General features: G+C 38.9%; 1 protein-coding gene across 1 annotated transcript in view; it reads left to right on the plus strand.

Annotated features, from left to right (window-relative positions):
• The first annotated feature begins 12,872 nt into the window (after nt 1-12,872).
• The window catches only part of LOC136873685 (importin-4), a 218,501-nt gene continuing 217,895 nt past the window's right edge, over nt 12,873-13,478 (plus strand). Inside the window, exon 1 of the mRNA XM_067146801.2 lies at nt 12,873-13,426. Within this exon, the coding sequence (XP_067002902.2) occupies nt 13,373-13,426 (54 nt within the window). The 5' untranslated portion in view covers nt 12,873-13,372. The remainder of the gene's footprint in view (nt 13,427-13,478) is intronic.

The raw sequence follows: 13,478 nt of genomic DNA on the forward strand, positions 1-13,478 counted from the left end.
TAAATCTGGAAATGCGGCAATTTGCGGTAAGCAGCTTCCTGTCAGTGAGTAGGAGGCCAGCGCTCCAGTGGTAGTGTGGTGAAACTTTCCAATTACAGCTTTATGCTGGGCTTCACAAGCGATTGTCAAGGCCGGTATAAGGAGCGCAGTAAGGGATCCAGTCGGCAGTAGCAGTGTTAATACGAAAACAACATGGCCGACGCATCGGTTCCACGTAAACACGCCTGATACTCCGCACGGCCTTACTTCTAAACTGAAGTTTCGCAAAAGAAATGAGCATCGCCTTCCCTCTGTTGCCAGCGCACTACACCTGCGAGAACAGCTGATGCAATATGACCGCGGTAAACAGCCCTTTTAAATTGTAATACAGTACTCAGAAAAACGAATGAATATGGATTGAAAACAAATTCATAAGAACTGCACTTTCTAATAATATCTGGCACTAAAAGAGAATATATTATTAACAATAAAAGAGAATGAGGAAAAAACACATCACTAACGGCTAATGGCTGGCACAGAAAGGAGGTTATGGCTACAAAGGGAACACTCTACTGATCTCAGAGTCACTGAAACCCTCCAACAATATGAAAAACACACTAAATATTGAAGAAAAATGCAAAAGATCGCGAACCGTACCGAATACCATACACGCTGAGCGAGATAAGTTAACCACGTGGCGAATGTAAATATTAGAGTTGGCAACTAGGTTTCGAGATCGTGCTCTGCCGATATAAATCGATATGAATGGCAGCTTGGGATTGGTTGGATGTCTATGCTTCAGCGCATAACCACCAGACAGAGCCAAAATCTGCTAAAACGTCAATTTAAAAGTAGAGCCGTACGGAGTATAAGCATAACCTTTTGATTATCGTATTGAATTGCTAAGCAGTCAATAATAACGAACAGAAACTTTACTTTGGGTAATAGACCAACACTATCTAGAAAGAGCGTACCGTATATTTAGATAAGCAATATGTGGATAATTCAAAATATAATTATATTCTATGAACTAGTATGTCAAAGGAAATAGGTATATAGGATTGCATTCTAAAATAACAGTCCTGGGGGAACATTTGATGCATTTCAATTCAGTCATTTAATTAATCAAACACCGATTATCTGAATTTAGGGCTGTCGTCCAAGTGGCAGATTACGTATCAATTGTATACTTAGTCTTTTCTTAAGTGATTTCAAAGAAGTTGGAACTTTATCTAATTGGTGTAGGTATAGTAGGGGGCACCCTTGGTCAATTATTCCAAACCGTAATTCTTCTTCGTAAAAATGAATACTTGTTTAGAAAATACATTTATTTGAATTACCTTTCTATTACCATACGCTTTTAAGTATAATAGCCTACTTCGTTGAAGAAATTTATTAGAAACATAACCTTGTCGCGAATTTCAATTCTCTCGTAACAATGATTCACCAAACTGCTACATGTGTTTCACTTCAGATAATCAATAGGAGAATCAATTTGAAATTCTCTGGTAGCATATGCATTTTCGCACAAATCACTTTTACACCCAAATCGTTCGCAACGTAAATACGTACTGTAAGTGACAGTATATCAGTTGATACCTTGTCCTCTAATTTAACAAGGAGAATATAATCTTCACTCACAGATAAAATAAATAGCCTTATCACTTTGTATAATCTCACTTTTAAAATCCTCAAAAGGTATAGTAATTGAGAAATGTACTAGGATTGGCACCAACACAGAGTTTTGGCCTTAGCCGGAAAAAGCAGGTTTTAAGTATACGGAACACATCCTCTCTACTGACAAATTTATCCTCGAATGTTTTTAATGCACCCTAATAAATTACTTGTAACTACGAAATCGTCATGATGCATTAAGTACACATGATCTGAATGAACGTGCATCTCCTGTAGATCTAATATGAATTACATCCAGGCATGCAATACGATCGACACGTATTAATATATCAAAATAGTTTTAAAACCAAATTTTAATAAAACATGAAGACACTAACGTTTCCTAATCATACCAAACCAACAGAAAGAACTAAACAGATGCTTCGCACATGCTCATGTTTATATTTGAACAAACCGATCGGGCCGCCATTTTAGCTAATATCGGTTGTTGCATTAAGGTCTGATATAATTATTGTAGTTGGTCTTGCTTAGGCTCGTCTCTGCTGAGGTACATTACGCCGCGCTGTCTGCTAGAGAGTTGCCGTACAAAAGCAAACCCCCTGAGTTTGATTAGAAGCCAGCAGCGTTTTTTGGTCCGTTACGAAGCATTATTACAGCGAATGACCGAAGATGGTTGATTGTAACATGTTTCTGAATACATCTTAGGTTTATTAAACTAAAACATTAGAAGAAAAGACGCCAAATGAAGTGCAAAATTACTGGGAGTTGTGCGACCCTCCAACAATACCACGCACCCCCCTGATCTTTGACCTCGTATTTATAATATGCCTACACCCCCATCAATGTATAACGGTTAAGAATATCAGAAACAAACCCAGCGTAATACAAATTTGAATACCTCTGTCCTACAGACAGATGAAACAAGAACTATGTATGTTCATTTAAAATGATTTTGAATCACTCGTAATTAGTCCTTAGAACTTATCGGAACATACACTGAAAAGCTGATAGAATGGATTAATCTCAGTAATGTAAATATAAATGTGTATCCATATATTACTGTTATAAATAATCTCTGGTAAATATTGCCAAAACCAATTATTGACCTAATAATATATGAGGCGTTCTCTAGCCAAGCCGACTAACTCCAAAATTTTGACAAGTGCAAGTAATAACATAGTTGGGTAGCATCACTGAATATTTGTCAGTGGCCAAACCAACTAACTCCATAGTTAAATGTTTCGCCGCCAGAATACGCTATCTGCTCTGGCAAGGGAACATTTTACCAGTGGTTTCAGTGGCCAAAGTGATTAACTCCACAGCTTTTACTTTTATTGAAAAAAAGAAAAGAGCAAAAACTTGTAGTCACATCTATTCTCCAAGGGATTGGTATGATATCATTCTTGGCTGAAGGAAAACAAACAAACATATCCTCACAGAAATGAACCATGAAACCTTGTATTCAACGGAAAACTTAGAAAATTGTATCACCAACAGGAAACAAAGTGTTGGAAGTGAACCAGTTAACTGGCTGACAATGAGATGGATCAGGATTGAGACGGCTGAACCATACACTATCAAATTTAAAACTACTTTCTTCACAGAAATGCCTTCTGGAAAAATTAGTATCCAGAAGAAAAATGGAAACGGACGTCCTTTACAAAGGCTAGCTAATGTTCCACAAAATCTTTATAGCACATCCAGACCGATCTCCATGGCAAAAAAGAAGGATGTAATGGACCTCTTGAAGTTTATACCTCCTATTCATCACCACTACTATAAAAACATAAAGACTGCAAGAGATGAACATGTCAGAGATTACGAGTTCATCACGTATGCAGAAAAGAGGCAACGAATAACGTATCTGTATTTTAGGCACTTTTTATGTGTATTTTAACTACTACTTAATGACAACAATACTAGTGCATTGTTCATGTGAAAGGGTTTTGTTTGTGCATTTTTGTTAAATAAAATGACTTATATACAAACCACTCAGATACTGTGTCAAAACTTTCAGTTGGCAATGTGACTAATTCCATTGGAAGTGGCTTCTTTAGGGGGGACAGATACATTGAAATGTTTTTACATATTTATAAAGTGCTGAATACATAACCTTAATTGTAAGAATATAAATTAGTGTATTGTAAATATTTTATTTTATTATATTTTATTTTGTTGTCAGTTGTCCTTGTGAACATGTATTGATGCTAATTCGCCTGTTATGTTCAATAAATACATAGTAACATAATAACATAGTATTGTAAATATGCTGAAAAACTGTTTGCACTGAACATTTGCATTTGATGGAGTTAGTCGGCTTGGCTTCTGTACGCCTCATATAGGTAACTGTGTACTAGAGACGGGTGGTATTTAACGTTACTGTTACGTTAAGATAACGGTGTTCCAGCCTGTTAACATGTTACCAGAATAACATGTTACTCAATTAACACTGTTATATTTGTAACAGGTAGCAATTCCTTCTCAACCCTTCATTATGTCATTAGTCATTTCGTCATTTTATATTACTTGGTAATTATTGAAGTTATTTTAGTTCATAACGATTTAGCATTGTTGCGTTTCGTCGTCTTATTCTGTGGAACAGTGTTCCATCACAATGAATGTTCTGTCGACGTCGAGATAACAGCCTCAGCTCTGTGGAACACTGCTCCACCACAATCGAGTATTACGCTACGACCACGTAAGAGCCACAGTATTGTAATTCCTGAAGCGTATCGTTATTCTGTGAGGTCGTAACGTTTCGAAAGGTTTCCGCTCAGATTTATAATGAATAAAAGATCGAACACAGGTTTCAGTGAATAAATTCACTTCGTATGATATTTGTGATCAAAGTAATTTCAAAAATTGCAGTCTAAATATGAGAGCTCATTCAGACTCAACCTTTTCAATATCTACCGGTACTCACAATATAAGGAAAAGTAGTGGCAATTGGGAATTAGAAATGAAGAGGACAGAAACGAATACAGGCGATTAAAGAATCAAGTGGATAGAAAGTGCAAGGTAGCTAAGGAAGAAGGCTGAAGGAGAAGTGCAAAGATGTCGAAGGTTGTATGGTCTTGGGAAAGGTAGATGCTGCATACAGGAAAATAAAGGAAACCTTTGGAGAAAGGAAATCTAGGTGTATGAATATTAAGATCTCAGATCTAAAGCCACTTCTAGGGAAATAAGACAAAGCAGAAAGATAGCAGGAACATATTCAACAGTTGTATCAAGGTAAAGATGTAGATGATTTGGTTCTGGAACAAGAAGAGGCTGATACTGATGAAATAGGACACCCAATTTTGAGGTCAGGGTTTGACAGAGCAGTGAGTGACCTACTGTAAATAAGAACAAGGCACCTGGAATTGATGTCATTCCCTCTGAATTACTAACTGCCTTAGGAGAAACCAGCACGGCAAGGTTATTCCATTTAGTGTGTAAGATGTATGAGACAGGAGAAGTCCCATCTGATTTTCGGCAGAATGTTGTACCTATTCCCAAGTAAGTCGGTGCTGACAAGTGTGAAAACTACCGTACCATTAGTTTAGTATTTCATGCCTGTAAAATTTTAACACCCACCGATATTATTTACAGAAGAATGGAAAAACAAGTTGAAGTTGAGTTGGGAGAAGATCAATTTGGCTTCAGAAGAAATGTGGGAACACGTGAAGCAATCCTCACTTTACGTCTGATCTTAGAGGATCGAATCAAGAAGGACGAGCCCACGTACATGGCATTCGTAGATCTAGAAAAGGCATTCGATAATGTTGATTGGACCAAGCTATTTAAGATGCCGAAGGTGATTGGGATCGGATACCGAGAACGAAGAATTATCTACAATCTGTATAAAAATCAGTCTGCAGTGATAAGAATCGAGGGTTTTGAAAAAGAAGCAGCAATCCAGAAAGGAGTGAGGCAAGGCTGCAGTTTGTTCCCCCTCCTTTTCAATGTTTACATAGAACAGGCAGTAAAGGAAATCAAAGAGGAATTTGGAAAGGGAATCACAGTCCAAGGAGAGGAAATCAAAACCTTGAGATTTGCCGATGATATTGTTATTTTATCTCAGAATGCAGAAGATCTCGAGAAGCTGCTGAATGGTATGGATGAAGTCTTGGTTGGGTAAGGAGTAAAAATGAAAATAAATAAGTCCAACACAAAAGTAATGCAGGAAATATTAGATTAGGAAATGAAGTCTTTAAGGAAGTATATGAATATTGTTACTTGGGTACTAAAATAAGTAACGATGGCAGAAATAAGGAGGACATAACATGCAGACTACCACAATCAAGGAAGAGCTGTCTTAAGGAAAGAAATTTACTCACTTCAAACATTGATATAGGAATTAGAAATATGTTTTCGAAGACTTTCGTATGGAGCGTGGGATTGTATGGAAGTGAAACATGCACGATAACTAGCTCAGAAAGAAAGAGAATAGAAGCGTTTGAAATGTGGTGTTACAGAAGAATGCTTAGGGTGAGATGGATAGATCGAATCACGAATGAAGAGATACTGTATCGAATTGGTGAGAGGAGATCGATTTGACTAAATTTGACAAGAAGAAGAGATAGAATGATAGGACACATGTTAAGACACCCAGGACTTGTTCAGTTGGTTTTTGAAGGAAGTGTAGGTAGTAAGAACGGTAGGGGTAGACCAAGGTATGAATATGATAAGCAGATTAGAACAGATGTAGGATGCAATAGTTACGTAGAAATGAAAAGGTTAGCACAGGATAGGGTGACATGGAGCGCTGCATCAAACCAGTCTATGAACTGATGACTCAAACAACAACACACTGTACGTGGGGGGGAGGGGGCAAAAACAATCACAGATAAGAACAATTAGCCTACCCGGGTTTGTTAATAATTAAAACAATAAAGCAACGAATTAGCTCCTACCCCCTAATCGCCGCCACTGTTTAAACGAAGATGACTCTACATCACTTAAGGCCTACTATGCCGTCAATTTGGAATGAAAATGCTGGAACAGACATTGGCATTATACCCTACACACCCACAGGCGAACCCCATCTCAATCATCACACCTATTACAGGGAAATAGATATCCTTTTTTTGTAACATTCATACTGAAAAATGTTTTCCTAAAATAGATGGTCTTATTCCAGTGTGGGATATTTTGTGTTGCCCTCTCTTTCCTGATTTACTGATCACCGAATTTGATTTTAATGTACGGTTGTCTAGTGAAATAGTAGAAGTTGGTTACCTACGCGTATTGTGCGGTAAGTTCGTTAATTGTTTCAACTGATTTGTTTTGCGTACCGGTACCGGTATTATTTCGAGACCTGATTTTAACGATAAAAGGTATTTATAACAATTTGTACTCTATGCCATATGCATTTTATGTTCACTGATTTTATATTTGGTTATTCCTTTTTAATTGGCTTTACGTGGCACCGACACAAATAGGTCCCTTTGCGACGATCGGATAGGAAAGGGATAGGAGCGGGAAGGAAGCGGTCATGGCCTTAAGTAAGATACTGCCCCGCCATTTTCCTGGTGTAGAAATGAGAAACCACGGAAGACCTTCTTCCGGGCTGTCGACAGTGGAGTTCGAACCCACGATCTTTCGAATACAAGCACACAGCTACGTTCAACCTCTTCAATATCTACCGGTACTCACAATGTAGTAGATGCAATTGAGCATTAGAAGTGTGTGGGGGGGGGGGGGGGGAATTACAGACAAGAACAATTAGCATACCCGGGTTTGTTAATAATTAAAAAAACAAAGCACCGAATCAGCTGATAAGATAACAGGTCTTGTACAAATTGCATTTTTAATAATTCCTATAATTCTGTGTTTGTATAGTCTACCTTTTGTCTTTTTGAATCTACTGCATTTATTATTACGGTATTTATTTACTATTGTACGTAGTGAAGTACATAACACACTGAATCTGCTTTAACTACACTTTATTTTACACCACAATTACCGCTACACAAATGTACAAAAACAGCTCACTCCATCTTTACTTTTTTTCTGCCGCTTTTCTCTCGACAAAGAAGAGTTATCTACGGTTTTTAGTTCACTCAAAGTCCACTAGGGGCGGCCTACACTGCTCCCCCTCCAATAACCAAGTTACGATACAAAGACAATATAAACATAAACAAAATATACCATAATCACAAGAATATTAAATATGTACAACATCATCTAAATAGCGAGAGGGAAACCTGACAGTCCTTCCACTACGTGATTTTGTTACCACTTTCTCCTTGCTGGGTTTGTCCTGGGAATCCGCGGTTGATCCATCAGGGGGGCAGAGTCCTTGCAAGACACCTGGTCGTTCTTCATGACGAGCTGTAGAAGTTTCATCATCTGCTGCTATGAAGTAGGCTGGTTTCAGGCGATCAATGGAGACATTCACAGATTTATTTTTTATGGTAACCGTAAAATATTTATCAGTTTTGGCAGTTACTAGGAAAGGGCCTTCATATGGGGGTTGCAAAAGTTTTTTCACTCTATCGATTTTCAGAAATGCATGAGTACATTTACTCAAGTCTTTATGGATGAACACAGTTCGGGAAGTTTTGTGCTTAACTTCCACAGGCCTGAGTTGCTGCATGTGCTGCTGAAGTTTGGAAACAAAAGTTTCTGGTTCGGTATGAGATGGAGGGTTATCAAAGAATTCAAATTGAAGCCTAATATGCGTGCCATACACCATTTGTGCAACTGAACTGTTCGAGTCCTCCCGGAGTGATGCGCGTAGACCTAGCAACACAGTCGGAAGGGTGTCTGTCCACTTTATCGAGTTGTGGGCTTTGATAGTAGTTTTTATTGTTCGATGCAGACGTTCAACTTTACCATTGCTCTGAGGATGATAGGGTGTCGTACGTTTAAGCTTCACGCCACACAATTCAGAAAGATTCTTAAAAAGCTGACTTTCGAACTGTCGGCCTTGGTCAGTAACTAGATTTGCTGGGACTCCAAACCGCGTCACCCAATGATCATAAAATGATTTTGCTACCGTCTCTGCTGTTATATTTCCAATGGTATTGCTTCCATCCAGTTGGTGAAGCGATCTATACATGTGAGGCAGTAGATATAGCCATCAGAAGGTGAAAGGGGGCCAACAATGTCTATGTGAACAGTGCTGAACCTCTCATCAGGTTCTTGAAAATGGCTGACTGGCGATTTGGTATGTCTTGTTATTTTGCTTTTTTGACATCCCATGCAAGCTTGTGTCCATTTTCTGACGTCATTCTTGATACCAGGCCAGATAAACTTGGAAGTCATCAGCCTAACAGTAGTCTTTTTCCCTGGATGCGCCATGTTGTGGATCTGAAAAAGAATTGTTTGCGAAATTCTTTTGGAATGTATGGCCTTATGTTGTTTGTGGAGGTATCACACCACAGTAACTTTCCAGAAGGCAGTGGGTAGCTATTGAACACGAGTGAGCGACTTTCCTCTTGAGGTTGTTTAAGTTCACTGTCTTGACGTTGGCTTTCAGCGACTGTGTCGTAATCGATGACAGTCATAGATTCAATCCGTGACAGGTTATCCGCAACGATATTGTCCTTGCCACTAATGTGTTGGATGATTGTTGTAAACTGGGAGATATACTGAAGATGTCGTAGCTGGCGTGGAGATGCCTTCTCATTTTTCTGATTAAATGCAAACGTGAGTGGTTTGTGGTCCGTATATATTATGAAGTCTCTTCCTTCGAGAAAATGTTTGAACTGCTTGACAAAGAGGTAGATTCCTAACAGGTCACGGTCATAGGTGCTATACGCTCTCTGTGTATCGCTTAACTTCTTCGAAAAGAATCCAATAGGTTTCCATCCTTTTTCTTCATACTGCTGCAGGACACTTCCTACTGCAAAGTCACTTGCATCTACTGCCAGGGCCAGCTGGTATGTTGGGTCTGGAAATGTAAGCAGTGCTGCATTTGCCAAGTCCTGCTTACATTTTTCAAATTTTGTGATAACTTCTGGTGTCCAGTGAATTTGTCGCTTATCTTTCTTTTTAGCACCTTTGAGATAAGCATGCAAAAGAGACTGCGTTTCTCCTGCATCCTTGAGGTAACGTCTGTAGAAATTAATGGTACCTAAGAATACACGAAGGTCATGAACTGTCTGTGGTAGTTTGTAGTCAACAATCGCCTTCACTTTATCTGGTAAGGGTCTGGAGCCTTCCGGGGTGATTAAGTGTCCCAAGAATTCCACTTGCTCTACGCCAAGTACAGATTTGGAGACATTGATTCGGAGGCCAAATTCATGTAGCTTCTCAAACACAATCTTAAGATGCTCACGATGTTCCTCTACTGATTCTGAAGCAATTAGGCAGTCATCAAGATATGGAAAAATAAAGTCTAGGCCTCTAAATACCTCATTAAGGAAACGTTGGAAGGTGCTTGGTGCATTACGGAGTCCAAACGGCATAACATTAAATTCATATAACAAAAACGGAGTGATAATAGCAGTTTTAGGTTTGTCTTCCTCTGCTACAGGAATTTGGAAATATGCCTTGAAGAGGTCGAGCTTGCTAAATATTTTCTTACCCCTCAAAATATGTTGAAAATCTTCAATCCGAGGAATCGGATATCGGTCTGGGATAGTTTGTGCGTTCAGTCGTCTGTAATCACCGCATGGTCGAGAAGTTCCATCCTTTTTGAGGACCAGTTGGAGAGGACTAGCCCATTGCGACTTTGATGGTCGAATAATTCCACTGTTTTGCATAAACTGGAATTCCTGTTTAGCAATGTGTAGCTTCCGAGGATCCAGCTGTCTGGGCTTGCAATAAACTGGTTGGCCTTCAGTTGGGATGAAGTGTTGAATGTCGTGTTTGATTTGAGTAGGTAGTAAATTAGGTTTCGTTAAATCTGTGTAACTGGATAAGAGATCGGCAAACTTTTGTGCATTTGACATTGTGCTAACAACATTATCAGCTGTGATGGCTGTTACTTCACCCATGACAGAGAGTTTAGTCTCGCCATCAATTAACTGCTTTTTATTTAGGTCAATTAGTAAGTTGAACTTCTTCAGAAAATCAGCACCTAATATGCCCTTGCCAATTTTAGCTACTATGAAAGGCCATTGGAATTGTCGACGGAGTCCTAAATCAATATTCAGTTTTCTAAGTCCATAAGTTGGGATTTCTGTGCCATTAGCTGCAAATAATTTAAAATCTGGGTCACAGTTTCTGTTGCTGGAAGTGACAGGGATTATTGAAACATCGGCTCCACTATCCACTAGGAAGTGCAAACCCGTGTTTTTGTCACGTACAAATAAACGGGATGTACAGCAATCCTTACTACTTTCAGTAGTGGAGCTTGCTGCCAACTCTACTACTGTTTGGTGTTTTCCAAATTTTTCCATGAGCATGGAGGCTTGCATTTGTCAGGGAAGCACTTATTACCAAATCTGAAGTGGTAGTAACAGTACTTTCCGTTTGGATCATACTACTTTTTGCTTCGGTTTCGGTTCGAACTTCGACTGCGGGGCCTAAAAGTGCGCATTGAAGCTATCTCTTGCTCTAGGGCGGCTATCTCTGCAGAGAGTTTCGTGATAGCGTCGTTACTTACGGACGCATCAGTACCGCTATTTTCCACACTGTAATGTTTACTGCAGGGATTCATTTCAATGATTTTGTCGGCCATTATTGCGATTTTTTCAAAGTTTTCGTCAGAAACGATTAGAACATGTTTGATAGAGTCCGGTAATTTCTCAAGCCACAAGGTACGAAGCACTTTTTCGGAAACATTCACGCCTGCTAAGGACTGCATTTTCCTTAAAAACTGACTAGGTTTCAGATCGCCTAATTCTAGGCCTGTTACCAACCGTTTTATTTGTTTATCTTCGCTTTCCTTGAAGATATTTAGAAGGCGTTCTTTAGCCACGGAATATTTATTCAGTTCCGAACTTTTGATAATGTCCCAAATGTTTTCGAGATATTTAGGTTCGAGATGAAACACGAGGTAGTTAAATTTAGTGTCCTCTTGGGTAATTCTTGAGATAGAAAACTGAGCTTCCACTTGAAAGAACCATATTTCAGGTTTTTCTATCCAGAAAGTAGGGATCTTGATGCTTACCTTGTTAGCTTCACCCACCATGTGTCCTGAATGAGATTCGTTTGCCGTTGGTGTACCCGTTGTGTTGTTTTCATCCATTGTTCTTCACGCTTACACTACACCACTTCGCGATGTTTATTGCGCACTTCCGTCACTGAATCACGTCGGGGTCACCAATTATGTAGTGAAGTACACAACACACTGAATCTGCTTTAACTACACTTTATTTTACACCACAATTATCGCTACACAAATGTACAAAAACAGCTCACTCCATCGTTACTTTTTTTTCTGCCGCTTTTCTCTCGACAAAGAAGAATTATTTACGATTTTTAGTTCACTCAAAGTCCACTAGGGGCGGCCTACACCATAATTCAGTACAGAAACATGGAAGATCTAGCGAAAAGGCGAACCCCGAGTACATATAAAATGTTTCCTAGATTCAGTTTTGTCTTATTTCTGTATGATACACTTTTATCGGTAGTAATTAACTGAAACCGTCGCGTCTATCAGTGGAGGCGTTTCCGGTCTTTTCCACAACCAATTTATGCAGCTGTCGGCGTAGTATACTACGCTATACGTAACTGTGTGGTCAGAGGCACACGGCGATAGACTGCACATAAATGATTCGCAAGAAATGCCACCCTTTCGACAGATTGCACAGATTGACTCACCCGACAATATTTCTGGCGTCTTCTAGCAAAATCTTCGTTCAGTAACATTATGCTTTGTTGGTTTTGGAACATAATATTTTTATAACATCTAACTGAAACATGTTATCTCAATGGAACTCGAATGTTGGAACATGTTATTGGAAAATAACAGTTAACCCACCTCCACTGTGTACTTGCATAAAATAAGTTTAAATAGTTCATTGCCATTGTATTGTAAATTCAGGCAAGCCTACACAAAAAGCATTTCTTATGTGAGATGACTGTTGGTTTTCTGTTATGTTGAAAAGGAAATGTACACATAGCTGTGAATAAATTACTGCTGCTACTATCTATGTACTAGATTAAAAACATCGTGTGAATGCTACTCCATCGCATTATCGAACCTCCTTTGTTAATAAATACATCGACCTGAGTAACGTATAACCAACTTCGGAATGTTAAAACATATCGTACTCATCGTCACAGGTTAATGTTGTTATCCTCTTTGCTTTGTATCCTATTCATTTAGAGAAATTAATTCGAGCGAAGTCGAATATTGATACAGTGCGTTCTTTCCCTCTGTCGTAGGCAAAAAGGACGTGAGCACTTAGAATTGTGTTTCATTGACACAGAATCATACATGATTCCTGACTCGCGCTATGCCTGTGCGGAAAGTTGACATTCGCTCAAAGGAACGCATTTTTATTTGTTCAATTCCACCTGCCTTTGCTCCAGCGTTATTGCATGTTTAATGAATATGTATATCTACTGTGCTATTGCTCCAAATATTAGTATTTGTTTCAATTTTGTGCGAAGATAACAGTATTCCTTTCCTTTCGATTGCCCTGTTTCCAGAGTGCTGAATACACACGTTTCATGTAGTAATTTTATGAATTCTCCCATTAGATATCATTCATGATTAGTTTGTTTACATTGTTGCTACTTGAGAAAGTTAAGTTGAAGTTGCGTAACTTTTACCCCAAAAAAGGGGAGGTGGCCTCTAACAATCAACGTAGTGAGTCAGTGATGCAAAAGTGAAAGAAAAAAAGTCAGTCTGAGGGTGTTGTTCGTTTAGACGATAATGGAGGATATTTTAGCCAAATTGTTGGTGGCAGATAATGCTGTCATTCAGAAAGTAAGTGTTTTATGAGAAAGTAAAACGATTCTGGTTCGTTGACGGGAGAATT

This window comes from Anabrus simplex, chromosome 5 (assembly GCF_040414725.1).
Source record: "Anabrus simplex isolate iqAnaSimp1 chromosome 5, ASM4041472v1, whole genome shotgun sequence".
In the NCBI taxonomy this organism is placed as follows: Eukaryota; Metazoa; Arthropoda; class Insecta; order Orthoptera; family Tettigoniidae; genus Anabrus; species Anabrus simplex.